The following is a 27,991-nucleotide window of genomic DNA, read 5'->3' on the forward strand; positions in this document are numbered from 1 at the left end:
ACATAAAAAGAAAAAGAGGCAGCTTCTTCATTGTAGTAGGAGCAAAAGAGAAAAGAGAAGGTGCCAAAACAGGATTATAGAGTTGGTGGTGGAAAGTTAAAAGATAGTTCCAGACTAAGGGCTTCTATTTATTCTGAAGTATCAAAGGAGGAGTGATCTGCTAAAAATTAGAGTACAGAGAAAGGACTTGGGCTTAAATGACTGGAAAGTAGGACAGCATACCAGTGCTGTTAGCTCAGTTGAAGTTGTTAGCTAAGAACTTGCATGGCAGAAGACTGCCCAGTAATAGAACATTTTCCAGCTGTGATTGAAAGTTTTATGCAAAAGAAAGTAAATAGTCATCCATGCTGAAGTTCTGCCAGATGGAAATGCAGAAACCACAGAGGGGTAAGAAAGCTTGGGCATTGGAAAGAGAGCAAAAAGCCAGATAAAATCTCCTAAGCTGGACAGACAAAAAGGAGAGCTAAAAAGAGGAAGATCTGGATGGTGGGAAAAGAACAAGCAATAAGAAAGGTTATGGTCAGAGAATGGGACATAAGATTAGAAATTTTTGAAGCAGAACTATTTCCAGTAATGATAAGGTCCAAGTACCCTGGGAATGGGTGGCTAAGATAGAATGGAAGAGAAAGTGAGTAGGGATGAAGCCAAAGGAACTGGGGAACCACATGAATAAGTCTTCTATATGAATAAAGAAGTACCTCATGAGTGCAACAATAGTTCAGATAAAGAAGATAATGAGGGAGGTATTAAAATAATCAAGAAATGAGAGGAACTCTCCAGAAGGTAAATACATGAAAGCAACAAGAAGGAACAGAAAGAAGAATAGCCAAATGACATTTATCTCAAAGAAGCAGGAATTCTGCCTAAGAAGGGAGATGAATAAGGACACAAAAGTTTCACTGGAGAGCAAAAAGGATACTGACTACTTCCTATCCCTGAGATCCCTGTGCCACAGAATACTAAATAGAGAAAAAATGGAGAAAACTATAGTTTTATAAGAATTACTACAAAACAACAGCTCAAAATAATAGATTGGGGAGTTGTTAATGTATAGGAACATCAAGTCACAAAAGGGTCAGGGAAAGTTTGAAGGAAAGAAGAGGTAGAAGGTTGGGTCAGTGGAGAACAAATGTAAAACATTACAGGAATGAAAAAGTAATACAGAAAAGATGACCAGAGGACCACTAGGGATGGAATAGATGAAAATAGCTGGTTCACAGGGTTGTCAAGATGAGTTCCCTTACAGAAACTGCAGGTATTCATGCCTTCAGCATCTAGTGCTAGTGAGGTTTATTAGAATTGTTGAGAACTCCTTAATTTACTATAGCTAAGTTTAAGCCAGCAAAACAAACTTTTTATATTTTTCCCACATTTTACTAATTCGAATTCAAGGAAAGGTAAATAAAATGTTTTAAAACGCTGGGTTAAGACATGAACTGCATTTCAAAAGCATAATTTAGGTCAGGTAAACAGGCTGTAATCACAATCTTATGTAGCTGTTTGTACTCTACAATGGAAAGGGCACAGGATGTGGTGCCAGTAAACCAATTCTGCCACTTAATAGTTTGTGACATGGGACCAAATATACAGCTTTTCTGACATTTATTTTTCTCTTCTATAAAATGGAAACAAAAATAATAGTTGCCTTACCTTCCTCAGATGGCTGATTTTGAAGATAAAAAGGAAGCTGTGCTTTAAACTGCTGTGCTTTAAACTATTAAGTGCTAGCTTGTATTTTCTTAAAAATCAATATACCTTCTGTGGTAGCCTGGAGTTGTTATGTACCCTAGAAAAACTGTTCTTTTACTCCATTCTTGTGGGGGCAGACCTATTGTTGAGTGGGACCTTTTGACTGGGTTGTTTCCATGGAGATGTGACCCAACCCATTCAAGGTGGGTCTTAATACTTAAAGAGAGTTCACAGAGGGTGGGCCACGGTGGCTCAGTAGGCAGAGTTCTTACCTACCATGCCAGAGACCCGGGTTCGATTTCTGGTACCTGCCCATGCCAAAAAAAAAAAAAAAAAGAGAGAGAGAGAGTTCACAGAGAGAGCTTAGAAAGAAAATGCCATGGGAGAAGTTATGATACAAAGAAATGCCCAGAGACATTCTGGAGACAGCAAGTGAAACCAGACTCCAGCAGAGAGAAAGACCAGCAGATCACAATGTTTTTCTCACGTGACAAAGGAACCCCAGATGCCAGCAGCCTTTCCTTCGAGAAGTTATCTTCTTCTTGTTACCTTAATGTGGGCATTTTCATGGCTTTAGGACTGTAAATTTGTAAACTAATAAATCCCCATTGTGAAAGCCAACACATTTCTTTATATTGCATCTAGCAGCTTCAGCAAACTGAAACAAATGTTGATACCAAGAAGTTGGGTGCTGCAAGATGCAAACACCAAAAATGCTGAAACAGCTTTCTAAATGGATAAGGGGAAGATTCTGGAAGAATTGTGAGAAGCTTGATAGAAAAAGCTTTGACTGCCTGAGAGAGACTATTTTCATAGAAATATGGAAGCTAAAGGCAAATCTGATGAGGCCTTAGACAGAAATGATGAATGTGCTATTGCAAAAGGCAAGGAATATGATCCTTGTTTTAAAGTGGCAGAGAATTTGGCAAATTGAGTACTGGTGCTGGATGGGAGAACTTGAAAGTGATGAGTTTGAATATTTAGCTGAGAAAATTTCTAAACTAAATGTGAAAAATGTAAGAGGAAAGGAATACATTGAGAACTGAACTCTTGGTACAAAGAAACTAGCAGTTGATAGTTTGGAAAATTCTGAACTTTTAGAAAATCAGTCCCCAGAGGATAGTTCCCTATGAGTATTCCATGTTCCCCAAACATGGAACCAGCCAGCCATTTCAGGACAAGATAGGATTTGAAATGGAGTTATCCAGAAAGGATTTGTGGAAAGTCCTATTTTCTGATGGTGGGACCCCTGTATGCTACATGCAAAACTGACAAGTTTGTTGGAGGACCTGTATAAATGGAACCACTGCAAGTCTGGACTAAAAGGGGCAGAAAAGGAACAGATTGAAGGAAAAATGGCTTCAAAGGTAGAACCATGGAAGCTAAGGTCTGGAGCCAAGAAATCTTGGGCCAGTAGAGTGGATCCACCCATACACATGGAAAGGGTGAATTTGCCCCAGAGTTTGCAGAGGTCTCCCCCCCTCCCATTTCATCACTTTATTCCTTGTTTTTAAACCAAAAAAAAAAAAAAAAAGGTTTTCTTATAAAAAAAATTTTGTGCAAATATCATGCAGCTCTTCTTGATGATTTTCTCTCAGAGAACAAAATATAGCAGGGCCCTGTGGGCAGGGAGCCTCTTTTCGTGTCTTCCCCTTCTACAGCTATATCCAGGCCAGCTGGCTATCAGCGGAGCCCTCGTTGCTCCTCATAGGAGTGCTGGTGGGAGACAAAGGTGATGGAAGTGGAGGCAGCATCCCAGGCAGCCTAGAGTACCTCATCCTGAAGCCCCTGATTATCAGTGCTATGGTTTCATTGTGCCAGGTCTGGGGTATAGCTGGAACCATTAGGAGATGGCCAGACCTGGCGGTTGTTGACACAGAGGCAGCAGCACAACCTGTCACGTGTGTCACTGAGGCTAGCCTCATCCAAGGTAAATGGCTCCTTCAACTCACCAAGAGAGAAGTGCTGCTACACACCCTGCTTCTTGTTCACTACACAGCTGCTCAAATGCCTTCTTGTGGCTCAGTTGTTGGAAGATCTTCTACTCTATCGTTCCTACAGCTAGCAGGTGGTAGATACAGCAGGTCTTCTTTTGACCATCATGCTAGACCTGGGCCATAGCTTGTTAATCACTGGCTGGTTCCAGTTCAGGAAGAGTGATACAACCCAAGGGCTCTCAGATGCCTGGAGAATTGAGGGGAACTTGGCCAACCCATTATTCAGGAAGAATGCTGCAACTCCAGGCCTCAGAGAGGATGGACACATTTCCTGGGGATTGGAGAGAGCCTGGCTATGACCCCACTGTCTGAAGAGGGATGAGCCTGTGCCTGAAATTGGCAGGGAGTCTGGGTGTCACCCCAAAGTTTGAATAGGGTGAAGATGAAAACATGATAGACTCTCCAATGCTTGGAGATGTTAGAACCCTCACCTCAGTATTTGGGAAAGAGCAGGGCCAGTACATAAGCCCTTGGAGAGGGGCTGTCACAATCTCAAGCCCCAAGGATAAAACACCTTTCTACAGATGACTCTCAGACTTAGAAATCTAATGGAGTTTGCACTGCAGGTTTTCAGAAATATGTGAGATCTTTAACCAGTTTTCCTTCTAATTTCTCCCTATGGAAATGGGAACATTTATCCTATGACTATCCCTCCTTTGTATACTGGAAGCAGACAACCTGTTCTAAGTTTCATGGGTTCATAGCCAGAGGAGAATTTTGCCTTAGGACAGACCATGCCTTTAACTGACTGTGCCAGTTTGAATCTGTGGTGGACCCCAGAAAAGCCATATCCTTTAATCATTCAATACTGCTGGCTGAGAGTACTTTGACTGTTCCCATGGAGATGTGACCCACCCAATTTGGGTGGTAACTTTTGATCAGATAGCTTCCATGGAATTGTGACTCCACCCATTAATCCTTTAAAAGAGGAAACATTTTGGAGAGAATCCCATTTTGTAGAGCCACGAGAAAGCCAGTAGATGCTGCCATGTTCACCATAAGCCCTTCCAGTTGAGAGAGAAATGTTGAACATCACTGGCCTTCTTGAACAAGGATATCTTCCCCTGGATGCCTTAGATTGGACATTTCTATAGACTTATTTTAATTGGGATATTTTCTCGGCCTTAGAACTGTAAACTAGCAACTTATTAAATTCTTCGTTTTCAAAGCCACTTCATTTCTGGTATATTGCGTTCTGCAGCTAGCAAACTAGAACTCTGACACTGATGAGACTTTGTACTTAATATTGCTACTGATGATTTAAGCTTTCGTGATACTGTGATTGGAATTAATGCATTTTGCATATGGAAAGAACATGTCTTTTGGGGGTCCAGAGGGTGGAGTGTAGTAGTCTGGAGCTGTACGTACCCCAGAAAAGGCCATGTTCTTTTAACCCATTCTCGTGGGTACAGATATATTGTGGATGGGACCTTTTGATTAGGTTGTCAATTGAGATGTGACCCAGCACATTCAAGGTGGGTCTTGATCCTTTACTGGAGCCCTTTATGAGAGTATAAAGGGCAGAATTACTAAGCGAGCGTTTAGAGAAAAATGCCCTATGAAACATCAGTGATGCTAAGAGAGGACCACAGATGCTCTAGGGGAGGCCACTGGAACCAGAAGCTGAAAGCAACAGAACCCAGGAGTGAAAGACCAGCAATGCCAGCCATGGCCTTCCCATGTGACAGAGGAACCTGGATGCCAGCAGCTTTTCCTCAGAGAAAGTATCTTCCTCTTGACGCTTTAATATGGATATATTCATGGCCTCAGAACTTTAAATATATAAACTAATAAATCCCCATTGTAAAAGTCAACGTATTTCTGTTATACTGCATTCTGGCAGCTTTAGCAAATCCAAACACCTTCAGTATAGGTACAACATTTCAAGATCTTTTCTGACCTTTTAAAAGTTCTATTTTACCTACGAAGAGCTGTCAAAGCAAACTCAGCTCTATTTCAATTTTCATCCAACCTTAGTATTTTTCTTCCTCTAAGTGAGTTAAGTCTCATGTGGTCTGTGCCTGTTTGAATCTTGTGTACCCCAGAAAAGCCATGTCCTTTAATCCTCATTCAGTATTGCTGGGTGCTATCCTTTTTACTGCTTCCAAGGAGACATGACCCACCCAATTGTGGGTGGTAATGTTTAAGTAGATGGTTTCCATGGAGATGTGTCTCCACCCATTCAAGGTGGGGTTGTTTACTGAAGCCCTTTAAGAAGGAACTATTTTGGAAAAAGCTAGAGGGCCATGAGAGCCTATGCAGTCAAAGACCTTTGGAGAAAAAGAAGGAAAATGCACCAGGAGAGTTTCATGAAACAAGGAGCCAGGAGAGAAAGCTAGCAGACTTTGCCACATGCCCTTCCAGCTGAGAGAGAAACCCTGAACTTCATCAGGCTTTCCTGAGTGAAGGTAACCTCTTGTTAGTGCCTTAATTTGGACATTTTCATGGCCATAGAACTGTGAACTGCAACTTAATAAATTCCCCTTTTAAAAAGCCATTCCCTTTCTGGAATATTGCATTCCAGCAGCTTTCAAACCAGAACATGGTCTATGCAACTTTAAAATATGGAATAGACCACATAAAAGCATGTGCAATAAAACATAATTGTGGATATATTATATGTTTCCAAAGATGGCTATTACTAAGAAGCAACTTAAAACTTAGTCAAACAGAACACATAGCATCATTTTCCAAATAATTATTAGCACTCAATCAGCATATAAACAGTTACAGCATCCTGTATGACTCAACAACTCCACTCCAAGTATTTTCCAACAGAAATGCATACATGTACCACCAAAAGACATGCACAAACATTTTCAAAGTAGTACTATTTTTAATAGCCCCAAATTAGAAATAACCCAAATGTCCATAACTGTAGAATGGATAAATGGTGGCATATTCATACAATGGAATACTATGTAAAAATAGGATGAGATAGGGCAAAACACAAGCACAGATGAATCTCACAAGCATAATGATGACTTTAGAAACCAAGGCACAAGATTACATCCTGTATAATCCATTCATTTATCTAAGTTTAATAACAGGAAAAACAAATCTATGATAGAAGTTAGAATAGAGGTTACTATTGGGAGGGTAGTGATTTAAGAGAGGTGTAAAAGGGGACCTCTCGCGTACTAGTCATCTGTTCCTAGATGGTGGTGGCTCACTTTGTAATAATTTACTGAGCTGCATGTTATGATCTTCCCCCTCTTACATGCTATACTTCAACAGAAAGTTTATTTAAAAACAAAAGGCTATCAATGACTGAAAGGACAGAGGAAAAGACTCCACAAGAAGCTGAGGCTACTGCCTATGCAGAACCCCCTTTCTCCTCTATGCATAGGATTGGATACCATTTTAAGCAGTGATGAAATGATCAGGGTCACACAATTACTGCTAGGGCAGGAATTGGAAGTCTGGCATTCTAACTTCACAAGATACTCTCCAATTCTCATAAGAATGTTTCTAGGTGTAAAGAGAGGGATGCCTGTCATTTAGGTACTTATTATCTTGAATCCAAAAGCAATGAGATCATAAGTAGAAGTAAAATTAGTCATAACACAAAAACATTCACTAAAGAAGACGAATTTACAAAATTGGCCCTCACTCAAACCTTCCTCCACTGCCTCAGACCAGCTTCTATTTCTGCCAGTTCCCATCTGCCCTTGTCAGTTGTTCTTGGTCTCTCCTTTGTTAAACAGAACAATACAATATAAACACAATATAAATCCATTGCAAAATGAAACTGCAAATCTTGCAAAAGATGCAGGAGTCCATGAAGTTGATGAAAGTAATATTGGAGTATGGCTTGAATCACATGCAAACCCACTGATAAAAGGAGAATCTGGCATATTAAGGTCAGTTAACCATCGTGGAAGAGATTCCTGGTTGCTCACCAAAGTATCATTTTCCCTTTCCTACTTAATAATGGAACCTTGATTTTTCAGTAACTACAATATCTGCATTTCTATCTAACAGTAAATAAAAAGATGTTAACCCAGTCTAAAGCTAAGTCTAAAATATAGATATGGATTAATTTTTAAATCCCAAAATCTAAACCTAGGGTCTCAGACAATCCTCTCCTTCTTGAATAAACATTTGCTGCTTCCTCCCAGTTGGGCCCTATCTATTTAAGAAAAGGGGCAATGTTTTATAATACTATAGTTCATGGATGAAAACACTGCATTTGGGGGAAAGAGAAGGTCATGAAGAGTCCTCAACAAGTTTGAGCACTAGTGAAGTGCAGTTTATAGGCAGACCGGTTAAATTCACCCGCAGTTGGAAGTCAGTGTGTTATAAACACAAAAAGATTCATGTAAGAGGAATATGAATGTGAAAATTCATATACATAGAAGTAAGCTACATAAAATAATTCAGACACAATTGAAGATGAGACCACCCAAATCTGGGTTTGTCACTCGATGGCGCTTAATGTACAGATACACTGAACATGGCTGTGAGAGGACAAGAGCCCTGGTTGGTCTCAAACCTGCCCTCCCCTAGTGATTTTTCTTGTGGATTTTATACAAGTTAGAGACAAAGTTAATCATCTTGGGTAACATGTAACATTTAGCAGGAATCTGAGGAACTTCATTAGTTACTTGTCTCAGTTATTTTACTACATCCTTTAAGATTACATTCTTTAGGGCACATGATGCATGGTGCCTCCTAGTCTAGGGCAGTAAGGATGAGAGAACACAAACAATAGTGATTAATGCATAACTTAAGTAGTGTCACTCCATAACTGGGTGCACATCCTACATTTTGTTTCTCTGTGGGACTAACATTTTAACTACATAGTTTGCTTACAGTTTCAGAGTTACATTTAAAATTCTAACATTATCCAACTACTTCAGCACAAAGGCCAGGAAAGATATAAAGACATTCCCATAGATTATCTACTGTGCTCAGCAGGCACTTTGTACTGACTATGCCAGGAGATGGTGAACAAAGACAAGGTCCTGGCAGTCAGAGATTGTTTAAAGAAATCAGAAGTTAATATCTTCATAAAAGTCTTAAAATCCTCTACTGGCGTCCATGTTCCCATCAGAACCACTAGATAAACAAACCAGGTTTTGGGGTTATTCATACCAACATTTGCTTTTGTCTTCTTAGAAAACAGGACCACAGCCACAAAACTGAAAAATTCCATAAATCTCCTTAGACGTGTATTTTCTATGAATAAAGCTTGCAGAATAAAAAAGTAACCATGTGACTTTCCTATGTTTATCGGTACAGGAGATGTTCTGGAATTTTAAAAATGTAAAAACTCTCTTGTCTACCTTCCCTAGCGGTTCAAACACGTTCTTTTTATAACCCACCTTTCGCGATGTGAAGATTTTCAAGGCGCCACACATCAAAGACAGAACAAAGACCTCCTCCAGATAACAGGAGTGCTCAGCGCCCTTAAAGCTGTTATTTATCGATGGCTGCTTCTCTAAATTAGCAAGTACGGAGGACGTCTTCAACAAGCTCCACCCGGGTAAAACAGAGCGGGGGGCGGGATCCTTACTTAAGAGTAGCTGATCTCAGGCCAGCAACACTTCTCCCTTCTTGGGGGGTTTCGGGTTGGGCTGGGCCAATGGGCTTCTTCACCCAAGATCCCACGACACCTTAAAACAACTCGCCAGTGGAAGGATCCTCGCCTCACAAAGAGGTAACTAGGGCAGAGCTGTCATACCACCCGCACCTAACGTCGAGTGCTAGCCCGAGGAGTTCCCCCAGGAGTCTCACTTTGAAGCTACAGCAGCAACAGACGTGGAAGCACTTCTGCTCGCGAAGTGTTTTACGCGACCCTCCGCTAACAGCAGCTTCGCCCGCGCGCCAAGGGCGAGGGCAGACGAAGAGGGTCGGGGGCCGGAGACCAGGACCACCTCCCCGCTACCGTCCGTCACTCCCACAGGCGGTACCTGTTTCCTCATGCTATTCATCACTCCCATGAAGCCCGCCAACAATTTAGCTTCTTCTCGAGCAGCAAGTTTCTTCTCAGTCTTTTTCTTGCTGCTTTTCTCCACCCCGGAGGCTGCCATCCTCCCTCAGATCGGTTCACGCTCGGGGCTCGCCGGGCCGTGCGAGAGGCTGCACGCTTCGGTCTCACTGAGGCTTCTGTTTACCAAACACGACCGCCGGAACTACGACTGCAGCGCCCTGCTCCACGGAGAGCTGGAGAGCAAACTGCGACTGCTGTCGAGCAGCGGCAGCGGCGGCGGCGGTTCGACCACTGCGGAAACACCAGGCCGGGCTCCCCCTCGGGAGCTTGCGGGAGGCGAAGGGGCCTGCGCACTTCGCTCGGGGGGCGGGGCGCTGCGGAGAGGGCAGGGGGCGGGGCCTCGCGTCACCGCCGCGCGCCGTTCCTGAGCTACGCGCGCGCACTGCGGCGGGTGTGGTTATCCCCGGAGGTGTTCCCACGTCTTTTTTCATTTGTCCCACGCTGATTGGTTTCCCACTTTTAGGTTGCGTGACTGTATTATCTTTTTTTGATAATTGGGCGGCAGAACGCATTGAAGTATCTCCCAGTAGTGTAAGCAGGGTTGCTGTTTTCTTCTTTGCTTTGTCAGAGCCTATTGTAGGCGTTCAACGAGCGTTTCTTGAATGAGTAGAAGAATACGCATATTGCAACTTAAAGGCTTATTACATGGAGCGCAAGATTTATTTTCTTGGGATTCGTATAGCAAGAACACAGAATCAACTTGGCTGTCCCCTGGCGTGGAATCCTTTCCTCTTACACTGGCTTACTCCTACTTAATATTTGAAACCGAAATCAGGTGTCATCTCCAGAAACCTTCCGTTAGGCTTCCCCCGTGTTCTTAGGGAATACGAAAGTCAGTCACAGTACTCATGAAAGCACTTTTTGTAACTGTATGTATTTATTTTTTCTAGTGAATAACATTATACCGGGTTATTTGAAATTGAATGTTATTGTACATTCTGAAAAATCTACATCTCCCCTTGTTTTTTTACCTAGATCTACTTAGGAACATACAGAAACAAGTTTTATGTAAAATAATTAACAATTGAAACATTGTAATTTCTCCTGAGGAACACTATACAGTATATCAAATGAAAAAGCAAGAGGCATATGCCTCCATTTTTACAAAAGAAAACATTCATACTGCTTTTGTGCACTTTATCTTTTTTCTTTTAATCTAGAGGTTCTCATTAATAATTTGGATATTTAGAGAGGACCCTGGCAATAGGAACCACTTATTCCTAATGAAATTAAAAATGAAAGTTTTGTTTACTAGTTTTGTAACAAGGCAAATTAAACAAGGAGCAACATTCTTATTGTTTGATAGCGCAACAGTCCTTTTACATGTTTCAGAATACACATTTTTAAAACAAAGGATTCAGAACTCAAAAGGACCAGCAGAGAGAGTTAAGCATGAAGTTCAGGATGCCGACTGGCTGTTTGCAAGGTCAAGCACTCCCATTTTTTAGTGTGACCTTGAGTAAACTGCTTAATTTTTCTTGTGCCTCTGTTTTCTAATCTGTAAAAATGGAATAATAGAACCCATGACATAGATTGATATAAGGACTACAAAATTGCTTAGAATAGTAATTAGATAAAATAAAATAATCTCTCAGTTTTACTCTGAATTAATAATACAAACTATTATTATTTAATCTAGAATTTCCCAAAATGTATTCCTAAGAATACCGGTTTTATGAACACTCCACTCCCATTCCAACTTGGAAACCGGGTCCTTGGAAATACAATTTTGGGAAATGATTGTTAAATATGTTCTTGGGAAGATTAAAAAATATATTTGCGTATTAAATGCTTAGAGAAAATTTGCAGTAAAGAAACCTATTCTAACTTTGCCATAGGTAGCTGCCTTTTTTAGTTGTCAACACAGCCCAGCCCAATTCTCTTCTATCCACCCACAGGGGTGGGACCCTAAAGGAATACTTGTTTTGTGGGACCTCACCTCTATCTTGTCTCAGCTTATTGAGTAAAGATTGAACACCTGAATTAAAGCCAGTTAATAATCTGGGGTGAAGACCATCAGAGACTTTCTAGAGATTGAACAGATGGATGTTGGTGAGCTGGCATATGGTAGCTCTATGAGTGTGTACAAGATGGTCAGGTAGCCCATCTTTGGAGCATGTATGCAGACAAAGAAAGGAAGTCTGCGGCAAAAGAGAAAAAAATAAAGCCAAAAACCCAAAGAGAAGTCAGACAAGAAACCAGTTGGTGTGTGGGTGTGTGTATGTGAGAGAAAGATTGAGATTTAGAGTGAGTTTAACTAAGCTTAAAATTCAGAGCCTCTCACTTGAACAGGCCTCTTTCAAGGCTGTACTCCTAGTAATGTGTTCATTTGGTTTTGTAAAATTTCACAAAAGTTATTTTAACTGCAACAGGTAGAGCCTGCTCTCTCTTTCTATTTTTACTAGACTTCTTTTACTGTCAAGTGGTAGTGGAGTGGCCGTGGGTATTTTTGGAAACTGGCTAAGGATAAACTGAGTTGGCAATACACTTTGTTGGGATTTACTGGGATGTATTTTTGTAGATCATAGTTACTTTTGTTTATGATTAAGGTACTTTTAGCTATTCTGATGTAGGGATTCTTCCAAGAATACTCTTTTATGCCTACTCTGCCAATTCTGTGTTGAATGAAAAGATTCAGTGCCAGAGATCTTGTCACTGTATGTACTGCAGTGCCCAGCACTGGAAGGATGTAAATAGTGGAGGTGAAGCAAGTTTGAAATTTATAGAACCAGAAGTTGGCTGCGAAAAATTATTTCAATGTAAATGTAACATGTAAAATTGTAAGCAAAAATATAAAATTGTAAGCAAAGTGTTTGGTACTCATTGATTCAGTCAAAAACTGAAGAAATACGCTTGGCATGAATAAATTGATAATACCATATATAAATTATAAATATGACCTCAACTTCTAGAACACAGAGTAAGGACCTCAGAAAATCCATTCCTCCATAAAACCAACGAGAACATTGACAAAAACTGTCAGAAATTAAATAAGGGTTTGCAACAATCCAAGAAGTGTTTATTCAAGAAAAAAAAGCTGAATATTGATAACAACAGTGAGAAGTAGCATTTTAACTTGGCCTAATCCCATCTCCCTCTCCCCAGCTCTGTGGTCTTCAAAGCCAGCAGCCTTGCAGCTGTGGTAGCTGAGAACACCAGCCTAACAGACACTGGAGGGGGCAGAACAGGTTTCAAACTTCCCAAAACTCCAAGAAAATTCTCACTATCTGAGCTATCTGGCAATAGCTGAAAAGTTCCATCTTGTTTTTATTTGACTTGACTCAGAGCTTGCTCTGTGACAACAGCCCTACCCATAAGGCATTTGTCAAAAAATAATCAGCAGCAAACGTTTAATATTGCAGCTACCTGAGATGGCATTACCAATTAGAGATAGAAGAGGCTGATTTAAACACTTAAATAGAAAAACTGTTGAGCTCATCATAGGGGACTTGGAAAGCTCCACTATATTCCTGAAAATTTAGAAGGCATGCCAAGAAAAACCTAAGTTCACACCTCTGGTTGAACATGAGGCTCTATATAATTAGGAAGGAAAAGGTAAGGTAGAGTTGCAAGTTGCTTGTTGTAGCATTGAAAGTGTGTCTCAACACACATAGAGACCCTTGGCAAACACTGGGACAGTTATTGGTTCAAGGCATGTGTTTTAGTTTGCTGGCTACTGGAATGTGATATACCAGAAGTGGAATGGCTGTTAAAGAGAGGAATTTATTAAGTTGCAAGTTCACAGTTCTAAGGCCATGAAAATGTTCAAATTAAGGCATTAAAAAGAATAAATAAACAGAACTGGCAAAGGCAATTGCATAGGTAAATATAATAGTCAGTATGTATATATAAATATTATATGCTAGCTCCATTACTCCTGCCCTGAAGTTTTTATTATTCTCTAATGTATTCCAGTCCCTCCTATGGAAAACATTAATTGTGTGGGATGTGTAAGTATTTGGGAAGCAAAATAGCCTGCAAACTCTGTTTCTACTAGGGACTTTTCAGAATTTGCGATTCTTGGGCAGGCTCAGTAAACAGAGGTCCTATTTCCCTTTTTTTCAAAGATAAGAGGAAAGGATGTGACAAATAGATCCTTAAAAAAAAAAAAAAAAAAAAAGGCTTGTTCGGCTGTCTTCAGGACCCCCAAAGCTCTTTGTCTTTTAACTTTCCTCTCTTCCCCGGTTCTTCCCAAAATGGCAGATGGAAGTGAAAGATCAAGCCGTTTGCGAGAATACACTGGGTAAGTATTTACATCTGAGAATTTGATGTAGTCCCCTGGAAACCCGTAAGACCAGACCTGCCTTCCTTCTGTGTGCTGCTACAGGAACCCGCCGGCCCTGATCCTGAAGAAGCCGCCTTGGATGCTGACTGCGTGCCCAGCAGGAAGGCCTGCTCCTGGTCCAGGTCCCACCTGCTCTCAACCTCGCCCCGCTTGGCTAGTTTTAGTACAGGAGGATCTGCTTGTCCACGTACGCAGTAATCAGCCCATTCCTCTTTGGGCCGACCAGCATGGCTGAGGAGTTGGAGAGTCACTCCGGAAAGATGCAGTGGCTACCCTGCGCCAGTATTTTGCAGCACGTTGGGGAGCACCAGGAAGAGCACCAGGCAGTCAGACTATCACTTGAGTCAGTCCTCCTTGAGGCGGAAGACCTTCTTGGACATGAAGTTGCTCAGCTCCTCCACCACCTGCGTGTAACCCCTCCTCCTGGTCCTCACACTCTCCAACTGGTAGAAAATCTCAGCCAGCATGATGCTACAGATGGGTGGCAGCCTGGGGGCCAGTGCAAACTTCTTCACTGGGGGTTCTTCGGACAGGGAGTACATCTTCTCCTCCAGAGCCTGGAAGCCTCAGTCCTCGGTCTTGACCAGCAGGCTCTTAGCCTCTTCCACCACCTCTCTCCACCTGCTGACTCTCCTTTAAGAGTCTTGTTCAGCACTTGTGCAGAAGCAGCTTTACGGTGTTGAAGGTGGAAGATTTGGAGGCCAAAAACATTTCAGCCACCTGTTTGAAGGGCTGCAGAAGCCCCACCAGTCCTTCCACGGTGGGCCACTCGCCAGCCTCCTGCATCAGGAGGTGATTGTTGCTGTCCTCCACCAGCAAGGCGGCAGCGACAAACTGCTGCTCTTTCAGGCACTGCAGCACCAGGACATGGGGTCGCTGACCAGCATGCAGTGGTCGGGGCTCTGCATCTTCTATTCTGGTACAGCATGAACATGGTCACAGAGGATTGCTGGAAGTGCTCCACCAGCCGGCAGCAAACAGCAATGTGTCCAGCTTGGGGAGCTGGAAGGCCTGCTGAATGCCTGAGTTGAATGTGCACCCGAGGCACAGCATGTGGACCAGGATGTTCAGCAGCGGGCAAGCCTTGACCACATCCTTGCCGTAGTCGGTGGTGGCTGAGAAGACCTTGGTGCTAACGCCCAGCTCTATGAAGGTCTGTACAGGACCCGGGTGATCGTGTCTGCCATATTGTATGATCGTCTCTGCTGTGTTCTTCTCCAGCACCTCGAACGTCTTCAAGCACCAGGAGCCGATGGAGAGACAGTTGTGGGGGATGCTACGACAGAAGTGGATGGCCAGAGTGACGCAAGTCCTGTTCTGGTTGTCACTCCTCCACATGTCCGCGGAGACGCCGCACCAGGGACATCGGCGACCCCCTTGAGGACTGCCTCCCTGCCCTCACTGTACTTCTCCCAGAAGGCCTTGCAGCAGAAGAACTACTGGGTTCTGCCATCTTCCTCAGTGTCCTAAAGGCTCGCCCACAAGGGAGGCCAGGTAGAGGCGCTCGCAGATAAGGCCAATGACCGCGGCGGTCAGTTTCTGCTGCTTCTTGCTCTCGTAGCGGTGACCGCGTTTCACGTCTGCTATTGGAATGACTCAGCCTTGAACTTGGGGAAGCCGGTGGTGAACGCCTCCCGCATCTTCTCGGTGTTGCTACTGATGAATTCAGAAGAATTCGTTGGGGTGATTTTTTCTCCACGTGGTAGGAGGTTGGATGTGTTTTGGGAATAAGTGATCTGCGCCATGCAGATGCGGCAGTAGATTTTCTTCATTCTAGGATGCATCCCTCGGCATTGGCGTTGAAGCATTTGATGCGGGATGGGCCTCTAGCTTTAGGTCCGCAGCAGAGCCCTATGGGCCTTTCTTCTCCATCGCTTTGCCGCCAGGGGCCTGCCAGCTCAACCTTCGCTCAAGGGTGGGTACCTGCTAGCTCTGGGATGCCCCCTTGGCAGCGCCCCAGCAGCTGCAACAGGACCATCGTGGCACTGGCCAGGTAGACCTGCGGGGCTGCCCGCACCGCAGACAAAGGCGACCTGGGAGACCCGACCGCTTCCGGGGAACCTAAATATATTTTGATATGTATTTCTTTCATTTTCCAATCTACTGTAAAAGGCAATTGCGTAAGTAATAATTGTAAAACTGTGTTTCTGGACTTAAAATGTATGAAGGTGTAACATATGACACACTGCACAGAGGAGAGGGAATGGAGCTATCTGGAGCAAAGTTTTTGTATAATATTTAAATTAAGTTGTTATTAATCTGAACTAGATTGCTTTAAGTTAGATAATTCAACAATAGTAGTTGAAAACTTGAATACCCCACTTTCAATAATGCATGGAAAAACTAGGCAGATCTACAAGGTATTGTTATGGTTTGAATTGTGCTCCCCTAAAAGATTAAGTCCTAATCCCCTGTGGTGGTTTAGAGCTGTATGTACCCCAGATAAATATGTTCTTAAACTTAATCCATTCTTATGAGTGCGAACCCTTATAAAGAGGACCTTTTAATGAGATTACTTCAGTTAAGTTATGGCCCAACTCAGTGGATCTAAATCCTATTACTGGAGTCCTTTATACGTGGAATGAAATTCAGGCAGAGAGAAAGCCATAGGAAGATAGAAGCTGAAGGTCAACAGAACCCAGAAGAGAGGGGACATGCCATGTGACCGAAGAGCCCAGAACCAAGCAGCCAGCCCCAGAATGCCAGTTCAAGAAGAAAGCATTATATATTTTATTATTATTATTATTTTTTACATGGGCAGGCACCGGGAATTGAACCCGGGTCCTCGGGCTTGGCAGGCAAGCATTCTTACCTGCTGAGCCATCGTGGCCCACCCAGAAAGCATTATCTTGATAACACTTTGATTTGGACTTTTTCTTAGCCTTAAAACTGTGAGCTGATATATTCCCATTGTTTAAGCCAACCCACTGCATGGTAGTTACTTGAGCAGCCAAGGAAACTAAAGCAGCCCTGGTTCTGTGACACTATTTCGAAATAGAATCTTTGAAGTTGCTATTAGTTAAGATGAGAAAATGGTGAGCCTTAATCAAATATGTCTGGTGTCCATCTAAAAAGAGGAAATTGGATGCAGGTAGGCATGAATAAAAAGAGAAGATAGCTGTATTACAGAGATAGAAAACACCACGATGCCAGCAAGCCGCTGCCAGAACCCTACAGACTTCAGAGTAAGTATGGCTCCGCCAACACCTTGATTTTGGACTTGCACCCTAAAGAATTACAAGACAGTAAATTTGTGTTGTTTTAAGCTACCCCATTTTGGTATTTTGTTACTGCAGCCCTAGGAAACCAAGACAATTTTAGAAAGCTTCAACAACTAGACTTGATAGGCATCTGTAGAATACTCCATCCAACAACAGAATGCACATTCTTCTCAGGTACATGTAGAATATTCCCCAGAATAGACCATATGTTAGACCACAGAACAAATCTCAATTTAAAAGGATTGGCATCATTAAAAGTATGTTCTCCAATTACAGTGGAATGAAAGTAGACATCAATAGTAGAAGGACATGTGGGAAATTTACAAATATGTGGAAATTAACCAACACACTCCTGAATTAACAATGGATCTAAGAAGAAATTAAAAGGGGATTTAGAGATTGAGATTAATGAAAATAAACAAAAAAATAACCGTCAGTTTTCTGGCTACTATGACAAACACATGACTACAATGATACAGTAGGCTGGCTTGACAACAGTAATTTATTGGCCCGTTTTGAGGCTTGAAGTCCAAAACTGAGGCATCAGCAAGGTGATACTTTCTCCCCAAAGACTGTGGTGTTCTTGTGTTAGCTGCTCATGATCCTTGGGTTCCTTAACTTTCCCATCACATGGCAATGCCCTCTCCTTTCTCTTCTGGGTTCTGTTGACTTCCAGCTCTTGCTCCTTCACATGACTTTCTATTAAAAAATACTCCAGTGATAATATTAAAGCCCAGCCTCATTAAATTGAGCTATACCTTAACTAAACATAACATCCTCAAAAGGCCCTATTTACAGTGGGTTCACATCCACAGGAGTGCATTAAGATTAAGAACATGTTTTTTTTTTCCTGGGGTACACAATCCAATCTGCCATCATCATATATCAAATTTATTAGATGCAGCAAAGCCGCAATTACAGGGAAATTTATGGCTGCAAACACCTATATTAAAAAATAAAATTCTCAAATCAATAACCTAACCTAATAATAGAAGGGAACTTCCTTAACCTCATAAAGATCATCTCTGAAAAACCCATAACTAACATCATATTTAATGGCTAAAGACTGAAATCTTTCTTTTTAAGATCAGGAATGTCTGCTCTCACCACTTCTATTCAACTTTGTACTGGAGTTTCTATTCAGGACATTCAACAAGGAAAAGAAATAAAAGGCATTCAGATAGGAAAGCAAGAAGTAAAACTATTTCTATTAGCAGATGACATGATCTGAAAATGAATTCCATTTTACATATAAAGAATTCCATTTACAATACCATCAAAAAGAATTCAAAACTTAGGTATGAATTTAACAACAAAAAAAAAATGTCAAATTTGAACTCTAAAAAATACTAGGTTGAAAGAAATTAACGATGACCCAAATAAATGGAAAACATCCTACATTCCTTGACTGAAGACTTAATATTGTGGAGATGGCAATACTCCCCAAATTGGTTTACAGAATCAATGTAATTCCTATCAAAATCCCAGCTGCCTTTTTCCCCCAGAAATTGACAAGCTGATTCTAAAATGCATATGGAAATGCAAGGAACCCAGAATAAACAAGTCAATCTTGAAAAAGTAAACCAAAATTGGAGGACTCACACTTGCTGGTTTCAAAACTCATTGTAAAACTTAAGTGTCATTCCAGCATAAGGCTGGAAATATAAATCAATGGAATGGATTTGAAAGTACAGAAATTAACTCTTGCATTTATAATCAACTGATTTTCAACAAGGTGTCAAGAAAATCAATGGGGGAAGTAATAACCTTTTCAACAAATGCTGTTGGTATAACTGGATAGCCACATGCAAAAGAAAGACATTGGAACCCTGCCTCACATCACCTGTATCAAAAATTAACCCAAAATGCATCAGAAATCTAAATGTAAGAGCTAAAACTATAAAACTCTTAGAAGGAAACATAGTCATAAATGTTCGTCACCTTGGATTAGACAATGGTTTCTTAGATATGACACTAAAAGCAAAAGCAACAAAAGAAAAAATAGATAAACTGGGCATCATCAAAATTAAACTTTTATATTTCAAAGGACACCATCAAAAAAATGAAAAGACAGAATGGGAGAAAATATTTGCCAGTCATATGTCTTCTATACTTAACATGTATCCAGAATTTATAAATGAGTTTTACAGTTCAATAACAAAAGGGTAAATATGTAATTTTTAAAATAGGAAATTTAGTAGACATTTCTCTAAAGAAGTTAGACAAATGACCAGTAAGCACATGAAAAGATGCTCAACATCATTTGTCATTGGAGAAATGCAAATCAAAACTACAATGGGTTTGATTCCTGGTGCCAGCCCATGCAAAAACAAAACAAAACTGCAATGAGATACCACTTCACACTCTCAAGATTTTTTATCATTTTAAAAACGGATAAACAAGTATTGCCAGTTATGGAGGAACTGGAATCCTTATGCATTGCTGGCTGTAAAATAGTACAGTCACTTCCAAAAACAGTTTGGAAGTTCTTTAAAATGTTAAAAATGAGTCACTGTATGACTCAGGAATTCCACTCCTATGGATACAGTCAAGAGAATTGAAAATATGTTTACACAAATTTTGTTCACAGATGTTTATAGCAGCATTATATATGGTAATCAAAAGGTGGAGACAACCCAAATGTCTAACAACAGATGAATGGACAAATAAATAGTGGTATATCCATTCAATGAATTATATTTCAACCATAAAAAGGCACAAAGCACCAATACATGTTCCAACGTATATGAACCTTGAATGGTTCATATACCATTAGGTATAGGTATAGGGTTTCTTTGGGAGTGATAAAAACGTTCTGGAATTAAATAATGGTGATCACCGCACAACTTTGCAAATATACTAAAACCAACTGAATTGTACATTTTATGATGGTGAACTTGAATGGTTCATATACATAATGGTTCACCTTATGTTAAGTGAAAAAAGTCAGACACAAAAGGTCACATATTATGTTTCCATTTATAGGAAATGCCATGGTAATTCATAGAGACAAAAAGATTGTGTTTGCCACTGACTGGGTGGAGGCACGGAATAGGGACTGACTACTAATAGGTATAGGGTTTCTTTGGGAGTGATAAAAACATTCTGGAATTAAATAGTGGTGATCACTGCACAACTTTGCAAATACACTAAAACCAACTGAATTGTACATTTTATGATGGTGAACTCTGTGATATACAAATTACATCTCACTACAACTGTTACTAAAAATTATAAATGCACTATGATGCATTTTTTCCTTTTTGAGGGGAATTGTATGAAATAGATTTTATCAGAATTACTGTGTTTGTATGGCATAAATCTGCAGCAGTATTACCAAGAGTAAGTATGTCTGCATATGATAGCTCACGTTTTATGCATCCTAGCATATTGGATGATGTCCTAACACATCTGATGCAGCATGTCTTACATAAGTCTTGTGGTCCCAGACTAATCAACATGCAAAATTATCACCCATGCAGAAAAACAGCCTGAAAAAAATATTTCTGTGGTAAAACTATTCATAGTCATTAATAAGTTGATGTAATATGTTCTAACTATCTGTATAATTAATCATCTCAAAACTTAGTGACTTGAAATCATAACTAGCATTGATTATTATCTCAAATTGCTCTCGGGGTGTACTGGGCTCAGTTTCCATTCACGGTTTTCTTATGCAGTTGCAATCCGATGTTGGATAGAGTTAGAGTCATCTTGAAGGCTTCCTCACAGAGCTGGTGGTTGACAGCTATTGGCCGGGACCTTAGTGCAGCTGTCATCCAGAACACCTTTGTATGGTCTCTTTATGTTGCCTGGACTTCCTTACCACATGGTGGCTGGGTTTCAAGAGGAAGAGTACCAAGAAGACAAGGCAGAAAGAAGTGCATGACATTTTTATGACTAGCTGCTGAAATTACAAAGCATCATTTCTACTATATTCTATTAATGGAGCCATTCAAAAAGGTCCAGCTAAGTTCAAAAGAATAGGACATAGCCCCACCACTTGATGGGAGGAGTGGCAACATCATGTGGTAACAACATATGCAATGGGATATATAGTAGTGCTTATCTTTGGAAAATATAATTTGCAGAGTCCTCTCTCTGGCCCAAACAATGCACATCTCTGTCATATGCACATGAATGTGAATCCCTTACTCAAAACCTGTTGCTTCCTGTTGAAACAGAGCTCGAAGGATATTAAGGAATGATGAGAAAAAAAGAAAGGAATAAAGAAAGACACAGATGGGCTCAGGGGGTCTGAAGCTTGAGTTTACTTCAGACAGACTTCAGACAATTTTTTTCTTAACCAGATCCTGGTTATATACCACAGGATGCCAATAGGCATGCATGCATTTCCTGAGGGAACAAAGTTCTTATCTTTCAGTGTTCTTTCTTCATACTTAAAATAACCATTTGGGGTAAACAAACATTCTCTTCCTCCTAAACTGTCTTACATAAATCAGATAACATAAAGCAGCTTACTGCCACCACCACCCTAATGCCATCTACTCCCAAGTAGTTCCGCAGGTCTTATGTTAATCCTATCTCCTACATTTCCCCCTTTTTATTTTATAAGTCGAGGTGACCACGCTTGTCTTAAGTTGCCCTTAGGCTCTGAAGGGTCTTACCCCTCATTGGCTGCCAGTCAAGCTCTCTGACTTTGATTATCTGTTGTTAAACACAGCTGAGGAGGAAGCAAAGTATAAACAGCCCCAAACCTAAGATTATTTAGCTCTTGGGTAAGTGATTGTGTAATATCACCTCCCTAGGCTACATGTAAATTATTCTGAGATAATTCTAATACCCCTTTTTTATAATTCTAAGATATCAGGACTTAGATCTGAAAGCCTTAAAAGATGCCTTTTCCCTTTACCCATTCTATTTCAGACAGGCCATATGTTAAAAGAGGGTAATACAAAAACTGCTCTCATTCCTTTTACACATTAAACTTTGTAAAAAATTTAAATTATACATTTGATCTCCAATATGAACCAATGTCATTTCTATATCATTTAGTCTATCTGTATAGTTTGTTGCAATGCAGTTCTGGCAACTGCAGCCACTGTGATGCTTCCAATGATTCCAATGACAGCTGCAATCATGAGTCCAAGTAGTCTCTTAGTCCTTTTTAGATATTCTTTTGCCAAATGGATCAGGACTTGTGTTTCTGGAGAGGATTGCAAAGATCTTGACATCTGCACCAGCAGCCAAATACCTCTTCTTCTCCTTGCTGCTAAAATCATCTCATTTTTCTGCAATATAAATGCTTGGAGACAAGTGAATAGAGAATAGTTCTTATAATTAAAAGTTTGATTTCCTGTATGTATATAGTGTTTATGGTGGCTATTTAGAGAGAAGTTATAGTTACTAGAATATGCTGTAAAGATTGGTCCCAGTCCTAAGAAAAATTTCCCATAAATTTCTCTGAGTAATGTATTTATCATCCCAAATTTTGGCACAAATCATCCTCTATGTAATAACTCTGGTTTAACTTGCCTATCCATATAGTCTCAGTTATCTTCAACCCCACAGGGGAATCTTACAATTCCATAGGAATCATTAATTATGATAACTGCTCGATCCATATGACATGACTGCCATCCATTCCAACTTTCTTTCCCATCTATCAGGCAAGTATCCTTTGTATCCATAGAGTTATGCATACAGGTCTTTCTAAAAATGGGAGAATTAAATGTGACACCAGTTTTCTTCTTACTGGACCTGGGAATCCTAAACTTGTATTCAGATTATTTTGGTAAAGTTGGATTGGCCCATGTTAGGGCTCACAGATAAACCCAATAAGTATAAATATGTCCCTGTCCTTCATCAATTAAAATTATATGTCCTATGATATACATTACCCATTTAGTTATTTTTGTCCGGTTGACATGTCTGGGTTTTATTCTCTTCAAGGGAATCCAAACTGAGGTTCCGTCATCTGCAATGACAAGAGCAAATCCCCTACCCCACACCTTTACCATTCCTGGTTTCCATAAATCATCTTTAACATCTTTCCAATAGATTGGCTACAGCTGCAGTTCTGTTTGGGTTGTATCATTTTTCTTTCCCAAAGTACTAAAATGTTGTTCTGCAGGAGTCTGTGATGAATTATCAAAAATGCTTAAAAAAAATTTAAAGTAAACAGTGGTTTTGCTAATTGATGTTTTGGTGAACATATTTTCATAACATCATCCTCCTGATCTCCCCCTTTTTGTTTTATGAGCATAGACTTTTACGTCTGGTTTGTTCATTCAATAATTCCTTTCCCAGAGGGATTATGTGGAATTTTTTGTGATATGAATAATAGGAAAAGTAGTATAAAATTTACAAAATTGCTTTCCTGTATCAGCAGGACCATTGCCATTTTATTAGATAACAGCAAAAGCATTAAGTAAATGTGATCAAACATGGCAGAAAAGTTCTCCATATTGTGAGGTAGCCCAGATGAGATGAGAAAAAGTGTCTATGACACTGCATTTTACCAAAATGTGAAATATGAATAACATCCATTTGCCATAATTCATTTGCTTTTTGACCTTGAGGATTAACCCCTGATGCAAATAGGAGTGCATTTAAAGGGCCACAGGTTGGACAAGTCCTAACAATGTCCTGAGCTTGCTGTTTAGATAAAGATGGAAATTTCTTTCGCAGCCCTTTGCTATTGATATGGGTTAATTTGTGAAGTGTTGTGGGATCTTGCAGTACCTCCACAAGAGTATCTGCTTGCTGATTTTGTAATGATAAAGGGCCCGGAAGATTGGTATGAGCTCTTATATGCATGATAAAAAGAGGATTGATTTGACTTCTGACTAATGTTTGTAAATGTAAAAACATTCAGGAGAGTTCATCTCTTTCAAACAAAGAAGCTGTCTCAATGTGAGTAACTGTTTGGCAAACATATTCAAAATCAAACAATATTAAGAGATTGTGGAAAACTTTGCAATACTTGAATTACAGCTGCTAATTCAGTACGCTGGGCTGAGGTATAAGGCATTTTCTTACTTGTTTTCCACTGGGGTGACATATGCAGCCTTCCCATTAATATTATCATCAGTAAAGACAGTAATAGTTAGTGGGGAAGCCGGAACTATTTTAGGCAAAATCCATTGCGTTCATTTTTAAAAATTGTAAAAGTTTTGACATAGCAAATGGTTATTCATTTGTCCTTTAAAGTCACTTAATGCTATTTGCCAAAAGGTATTGAAAATATATAGACTTTGAACATCTTCCTTTGTGAGATTACACACTATGCGATTAGGATCATGACCTCTTAATTGATAATATCTTTGGTGACCTTTGGCTATTAAAGAAATAATCTTTTGCAAATATGTATTTAAACATTTTTGTCAATTGTTTGGTAAAAAAATCCATTTTAAAACACCATCTTGCTAAAATAGGCCTGTGGGAGATTGCAAGGTAAAGAAAATAATAAAATCAACAGGCTTTTTTAGATCTATTTGAACAAGCGGTCCTTTTTGAATGCATTGTTCAATTAATTGTAACTCTCTTTCAGCTGTAGCTGTTAGCTGCCTTTTGCTTAATAAATTGAAATCTCCTTGTAAAATATCAAACAAGTTTTGTAACATATAATTAGGAATCCCTAAAGTGGCAGGTAGCAAAAATGAATGCAGAGTGCCAATAGTGATGTGTACCCATAGTAAATGACCAGATTTTTTAAATTGAATTCATTGGATTGATTTAAAAGGAATGCAGGAATGTGGATTCTTTATAATTGGTTGTACATTTTTGCTAATTTTAAATTTATTGCATGCAGTTTTTATGGTATTTTCTCACAATAGTGGCCAAATTTCTATTCGCTTACATGACCGGGCCCAGTTGGGTCCTCTGGGAACTGGCTAGGGACCAAGAGGAGCTTCCTGGGACCTAGATATCTTTACTAAAGTACACTTCCTTCTGGGGGGATAGCCAATCCTCCCAGCTAGAGTGTACATTTTAATTATTTTTCACCAAGATCATGTGATAGCAACATTAGTTGCATGTAATGGCAACATCAGGTGAACAAAAAGACTCCACAAGTATATCTTTTCCTTGCATTCAGCCCTCAAACCTGATCTGCTCCCAAAATAAGCCATGGTTATTTTAGGATAAATTTAGTTTATACATATGTAGTTTATATAAAGATTGGACAAAGCCTTAAGATATTTTGGCTTAAAGGAATATAGGTATTTATATGATTTGAATATGATTTATCCAGTAATAGATTCATTCATAGTCATAGTATTTAGATTAATAGATTAAGCCACCTGGTTTAGGGCAAGAAAAGAAGCAGTTTTTGCCAGTATAATGATACCCAGGAGAAAATCAGTATTTTTTATACAGATAACAACATGATAAAAGTTAACATAAGTTATTTTGATAAAACACAGACTCTTTGCTTTTTAACTAATTATTTAGAAAATTTTTTAAAATATCTTTTCATTAGAACACGCTATGAGTCCAAGAAAACATTGTCATTTTAGACTCATTAAATCTTTCTTGATTTTAACCATAATTTCTATTTTTACAAACCCTCAGCACTTATTATATTAGTTTAGGCTTTGTCCTATATTTTTCTCACTTAGTAACAGTTATTCATTTTAGGATAAAACTATTCTGTTTTCCTATTAATAAAAATACATCTTTCATATTTTTCATACTTAAATCATTACTTTGAACAAATATTTTACCACATATAATTACCATCAAAATTAAATTTGTTAGAATAATGTTAAATACTTAAAATACTTTAATTAATGTTTCAAATATGCATTAACTATCAATATATAGTTTTTAACAAGAATTTTTAGTTTTAAAGTTCTTAAAATATATTTCTTTTTAAAATATGAGTAGGAGCTAAACTCATGGCCAGGTTCCAAATTGCTGTTTGTAAAAGGAGATGGGGTTACTATTCCCATTCTTGGTCACAAGGTTTTATTTGTAGCATAGGTATAATTTCAGTAGAATAATTATTTAGATTAAACAAAGGTAACTTAACAGAACACTTTGAGTCAGAACTACAATCCTGAATTGCACACCCCTTAGGGGACCGATCTATTATAGTTCTACAGGAACCATTAATTAGTAGTGACTTTTGTTCGGCATGGCATTGTTCCTATTGAATATTTTCTGACTCAGGTGTATATGAATTTTTATATAAAGGCAGCTCATATTGATGTAAAATTTTTATAATTATGCATCCCATCTTAAGTTATTTATTTGCTTTCCTTTTCCCTTGCCTCAGGTTTACACTTCCATATTTCTATTTTGAAGTGTTTTTTTTTGTTTTGTTTTTTTTAAAGAAATAGCCTCTTTCTTGAAGAAGCTTTTTTAACCTCTTTTTCCCAACTAGAATTACCTTGTCCCTGGCTATTATTTCCTGGCTGTGTCATTTTTATGCTATTAACTATTTCCCTTTACTATTTTCTTCTAACAAGAACACAGTTTCTTTATTTTTCCTAAACTCCCTTCTGTTATTGCCCCATGTGACCTCGCTGTATTGTCATGGAAAACTGTTTTCAGTTCAGAACTTTCTTCACTCCTTTTCCCTCAATGTCTCCCATCTCACTATGGGGAGTCTGCTTTAGACTCTTCTCTGCTTTATCCACAAAGTCTTTTTTTTTTTCTTTTAAAATACAAATAACTCAAACTTCATTAGAACCTTATTTTAGTAATGACACCCTGATGATGTTTTCAACACATAAACATACAAACATACATACATACATACTCCATACTTCTCCAGCGGCCTATTATGATTACCCGTTACCCTGATGATCCAAGGAAAATGCTTACTTTACCAATATGACTCGAGTCCTCTTCTATCGGCTGGACACACCAGCCTCTAATGAGACTTTTCCTTGGTTCCTTAATAATGATTTGGAGTCTTCTTCTTCCAGCCCCATGTTGGGCACCAGATATTGCTTCCTGTTGAAACAGAGCTCGAAGGATATTAAGGAATGATGAGAAAAAAAGAAAGGAAGAAAGAGAGAAAGAAAGACACAGACGGGCTCAGGGGGTCTGAAGCTTGAGTTTACTTCAGACAGACTTCAGACAATTTTTTTCTTAACCAGATCCTGGTTATATACCACAGGATGACAATAGGCATGCACGCATTTCCTGAGGGAACAAAGTTCTTATCTTTCAGTGTTCTTTCTTCTTACCTAAAATAACCATTTGGGGTAAACAAACGTTCTCTTCCTCCTAAACTGTCTTACATAAATCAGATAACATAAAGCAGCTTACTGCCGCCACCACCCTAATGCCATCTACTCCCAAGTAGTTCCGCGGGTCTTATGTTAATCCTATCTCCTACAAAAACCCTCAAATCTCGTCTCATCACAGCACCAGCTCAAAGCTCAAAGCACAGGATATCCAATTATCTAAATGAGGTCCAGCATAGAAATGGCTTCTTCGGAGCAGTTCCCTGAGTGTTGTTCTTCTCAATGTGGAGAACTGTGAACTTAAGAAACAAGTTATCTGCTTCTCACAAACCCAAAATACCATGGTGAGAAGGCTTAAGACAACTACTATAGATACCCCTATTCAAAAAGAGGAGAAACTGGAGGTAACAGCAGTCACTTGTCCATAGCAATTCTGAAAACCAGAAAGGCATATGGTACCAGTTCCTTAATTAGAACTTAGTCCTTCTGCCTTGGAATTGTTAACTGTGGTTCTTAGCTCTGCTCTGTAGTCCTTGGCTCTGCCTTCTGATTAATCCTTCCTTTTTCATAAAAAGTAGGGGGCAGTGCAAGATGGCAGTGTAGTGAAGTGTGGAATTTAGCTCATCTTCTAGGGCAGCTAGTAA

General features: G+C 39.6%; 1 protein-coding gene and 1 pseudogene across 4 annotated transcripts in view; both read right to left on the minus strand.

Moving 5' to 3' along the window:
- Positions 1-9,963, minus strand: part of KLHL7 (kelch like family member 7) — a 110,721-nt gene extending 100,758 nt beyond the window's left edge. For 2 of the 4 annotated variants that reach the window (XM_077121859.1, XM_077121887.1), the window contains exon 1: positions 1,651-1,989. Coding sequence is in view for 2 of the 4 variants with exons in the window: in XM_077121841.1 (XP_076977956.1) it covers positions 9,602-9,721 (120 nt within the window). In the remaining 2 variants the exon portion in view is untranslated. Of the gene's footprint in view, positions 1-1,650; positions 1,990-9,013; positions 9,582-9,601 lie in introns of those variants that run through there. The other 2 variants (XM_077121841.1, XM_077121851.1) reach the window with 2 other exon arrangements.
- Positions 9,964-14,002: 4,039 nt separating this feature from the next.
- Positions 14,003-15,838, minus strand: LOC143685735 (E3 SUMO-protein ligase ZBED1-like; annotated as a pseudogene).
- Positions 15,839-27,991: the final 12,153 nt, after the last annotated feature.

The sequence above is a fragment of the Tamandua tetradactyla genome, chromosome 1, assembly GCF_023851605.1.
Source record: "Tamandua tetradactyla isolate mTamTet1 chromosome 1, mTamTet1.pri, whole genome shotgun sequence".
In the NCBI taxonomy this organism is placed as follows: domain Eukaryota; kingdom Metazoa; phylum Chordata; class Mammalia; order Pilosa; family Myrmecophagidae; genus Tamandua; species Tamandua tetradactyla.